This window comes from Rhodamnia argentea, chromosome 1, assembly GCF_020921035.1.
Source record: "Rhodamnia argentea isolate NSW1041297 chromosome 1, ASM2092103v1, whole genome shotgun sequence".
Lineage (NCBI taxonomy): Eukaryota > Viridiplantae > Streptophyta > Magnoliopsida > Myrtales > Myrtaceae > Rhodamnia > Rhodamnia argentea.
The window spans coordinates 29,648,322-29,651,247 of NC_063150.1; the positions used below are offsets into that span (position 1 = coordinate 29,648,322).

The 2,926-nt window shown below is 41.3% G+C and overlaps 1 protein-coding gene across 2 annotated transcripts; it reads left to right on the forward strand.

The window, feature by feature from the left end:
* Positions 1–1,329: 1,329 nt before the first annotated feature.
* LOC115727372 (germin-like protein subfamily 1 member 7) lies at positions 1,330–2,447 on the forward strand. 2 transcript variants are annotated; one of them, XM_048284710.1, is made up of 3 exons: positions 1,330–1,534; positions 1,717–2,276; positions 2,307–2,447. In XM_048284710.1, exons 1-2 carry the CDS (start codon positions 1,417–1,419, stop codon positions 2,268–2,270), a joined length of 672 nt encoding a protein of 223 aa, XP_048140667.1. In that variant the 5' UTR covers positions 1,330–1,416; the 3' UTR covers positions 2,271–2,276; positions 2,307–2,447. The 2 variants fall into 2 exon arrangements, with proteins under 2 accessions (XP_048140667.1, XP_048140664.1); XM_048284707.1 differs by having other exon boundaries at positions 1,717–2,447.
* The last annotated feature ends 479 nt before the right edge of the window (positions 2,448–2,926 follow it).

A 2,926-nucleotide genomic window follows, 5' to 3' on the forward strand; every position in this document is an offset into this window, starting at 1 on the left:
CTCTCAATCGTATATTAACGGTCCTGATAAGACCAACGCTTGGTAGTTTCATGGGAATTTGAACCTTCCTAAGCTTCATTTTTCAACAGGATTGGGTGACTTATTCAATATCCACCAGCTCAACATGGAAACAATCACACCCTTGATCCTCAAGCAAGCAATGTCTTGAAGTTCTAGAAGCCATTGGAACAAGACATTGCTTACAAGCTCTAAACTTTTGTAAAAACCTTTCTGCTCGTTAGGTTGCAGAGCAGTCGCAGCTTTGGGCAACAGGAGCATCTTATTTTTGACCGCCCATGAAACATTTCCCGACGAAAGAGATAAAGTTTGCACATAAGCATCGGCTTAAGTACACTACAAGTGCCAAAACTTGTGTATGGCGCTCACTTTAGTGTCAAAACTTTGAAAATGATCACTTAAGTGCCAATTTTTTTTTAAAAACGATCATTTTAGTGCCAAAACTTTCAAAACGATCACTTAAGTACTAATTTTTTTTAAAAAAATCATTTAAGTGTCATTTTTAAAAAAAAATGATCACTTCAATGTCAACTCCAACGAGCCACGTTACCTCAAATATTAATTAAAAAATAGCATGTGTCGAATTTCTGGCAAGTCAAGTTAGCTCAAATTGGAGTTGGTACTGAAGTAATCGTTTTTAAAAGAAGTTAGCACTTAAGTGATCGTTTTTTAAAAAAGTTGGCATTTAAGTGATCGTTTTGAAAGTTTTGGCACTAAAATAAGCGCCGCATACAAGTTTTGGTACTTCTAGTGTACTTTAGCCCATAAGCATCAGTTAATTGGTCTGCTGTTGTTTAGAGTAAATCACTGCTACGTGTATTGTTACTAAGTTCAGTTTCTGGCATGTTAAATCGGATGAAGCCCCCTAATTATTACTGAAAGGGAATATCAGCAGCCTCAGAATTTTCATTGTGAAGATGAGTATGAAAAGTGCTTTTCCTACTCCAGAGAGGGTCAATTCAATCCACTTCAGACGCATGAAACTGTGCTCAGAGAACAGTCCTTGCTTAATCATGCTGCTCCAAATAGATGCTGAAGAGCTGAAGCATTGAAGGAGGAACAATTCAAGGTTGTAAAAGTTATGAATGAGCACTTCCGTAGCTGAAACTATCCATTGTTTTTAAGCAGGAGATGATAAAATCAAATTGACTGCCACATGATTGTAGTGGTTATGGAACGGTCCATTCTTTCGAATTAGGTAGGGGAAATAAAGGTAGTTACATTGAAAACTTGGTAATCTGCAGGGAAACTTGCAGCATAAATTGTTTACCAGGTCAAGCACTGTCATCTATAAATAGAGACCATGTTAGCATGCAAGACATCTCACTCCTCCCTCGAGCAATAATATTCCGAGGTAGGAAATAGCACCCGCGATCAAAGCCCCAACGCCCGCCCACAATGAAGTTCCTTCCAATTAGCTTTCTCATTTTGGCTTTGGCGACTGCCACTGCCTTTGCTTATGACCCCAGTCCTCTTCAGGACATATGCGTGGCCACCAAGGACCCAAATTCTGCAGGTTGGAAATCTATTCTAGTGTTATCTACATTCTCCTTTTCTTATGGTTAATGATACCGCAATTAGAACACACAAAAGGGTTTTGTTTTGGTAGCATGACATCACTTAATTTCATCTATCAGAAATAGTCTATATACCACATTGAGTAATGCATATTAAGATCAGCTCTGATTTCTTATGCAGTGTTTGTGAACGGACAATTCTGCATGGACCCGATGCAAGCCACTGCAGATGACTTCGTGTTTATGGGGTTCAGAAACCCGGGGAATACTGCAAACCCACTCGGATCAAAAGTCACACCTGCTACTGTCATGGAGTTTCCGGGGCTCAATACTTTGGGCATATCCATGGCTCGCCTCGACTTCGCTCCTGGCGGTCTAAACCCTCCCCACACTCACCCTCGTGGCACTGAGCTTCTGGTTGTCGTTGAGGGCACGCTCCTTGTCGGCTTCGTCACATCCAACCAATTGAACAACACATTCTTCAGCAAAGTCTTGTACCCAGGCGATGTGTTTGTTTTCCCGATTGGACTCATTCACTTCCAGTTGAACACCGGAAAGACCCCCGCACTGGCCTTTTCTGCTTTGAGCAGCCAAAACCCAGGAGTCATTACCATAGCTAACTCCGTCTTCGGAGCGAAGCCACCGATTTCTGCCGACGTTCTCACCAAGGCCTTCCAAGTAGACAAGAAAGTGGTTGACTACCTCCAGGCACAGTTTTGGTATGACAACAACTAGATGGAACAGATGACCAGGGAAAGGCCGACAGGGCACTTGAGCCATATGACTTATCAGATCATTGCTACTTTCCATGAGAGGGTGCCAAGAATAAATCAATAATTTATCTCAATTGTTATAGGGGATTTATATTTCTCGTGTATGAATCATTGAGCAATAAAGATCATTTACTAAGAATCTCCTCCACCTCTCCCTCTCTTTCTCTCTCCCTGCCTCCTCATTGTTTTGAGGGAAATTTCTCATTTGAGAGGAGCCAAATCCCAAACAAAGACATACTTGAAACGAAACACAGATTTTGATAAGACGTTTATTTGTTCATTGAAAATAATTGCGACAACTTGGGCACTCAGATCAAGATCAATGAAATGTTGTCATCTTATGGAGAACATAAGATTATTGGACACATTCCATTACGAGGCTTGAACTCGCATAGAGATTCGACATATGTCTGGAAGGATCCATGAAAAATTTCAATGGTGTCTCCTCTTTCATGCCCCAGTTTTGTGGAAGCACGGGAAAGGAAGTCCGAGTTCACATACCGCTTGTCATCGAAATCAGTGCTTCATGCTGCCTAGTCGCCGACTTGTTTCCTAATAACCACGATGTATCTGTCATTTTGTAGAAAACATGTGGTATTTTCACAGTTCGACATCTCC

Coding starts and splice junctions, on each gene's coding strand:
- LOC115727372 (XM_048284707.1), top strand. CDS start 1,417: ATGAAGTTCCTTCCAATTAGCTTTCTCATTTTGGCTTTGGCGACTGCC. Junction 1,535..1,716: donor CAAGGACCCAAATTCTGCAG/GTTGGAAATCTA, acceptor TTTCTTATGCAG/TGTTTGTGAACGGACAATTC.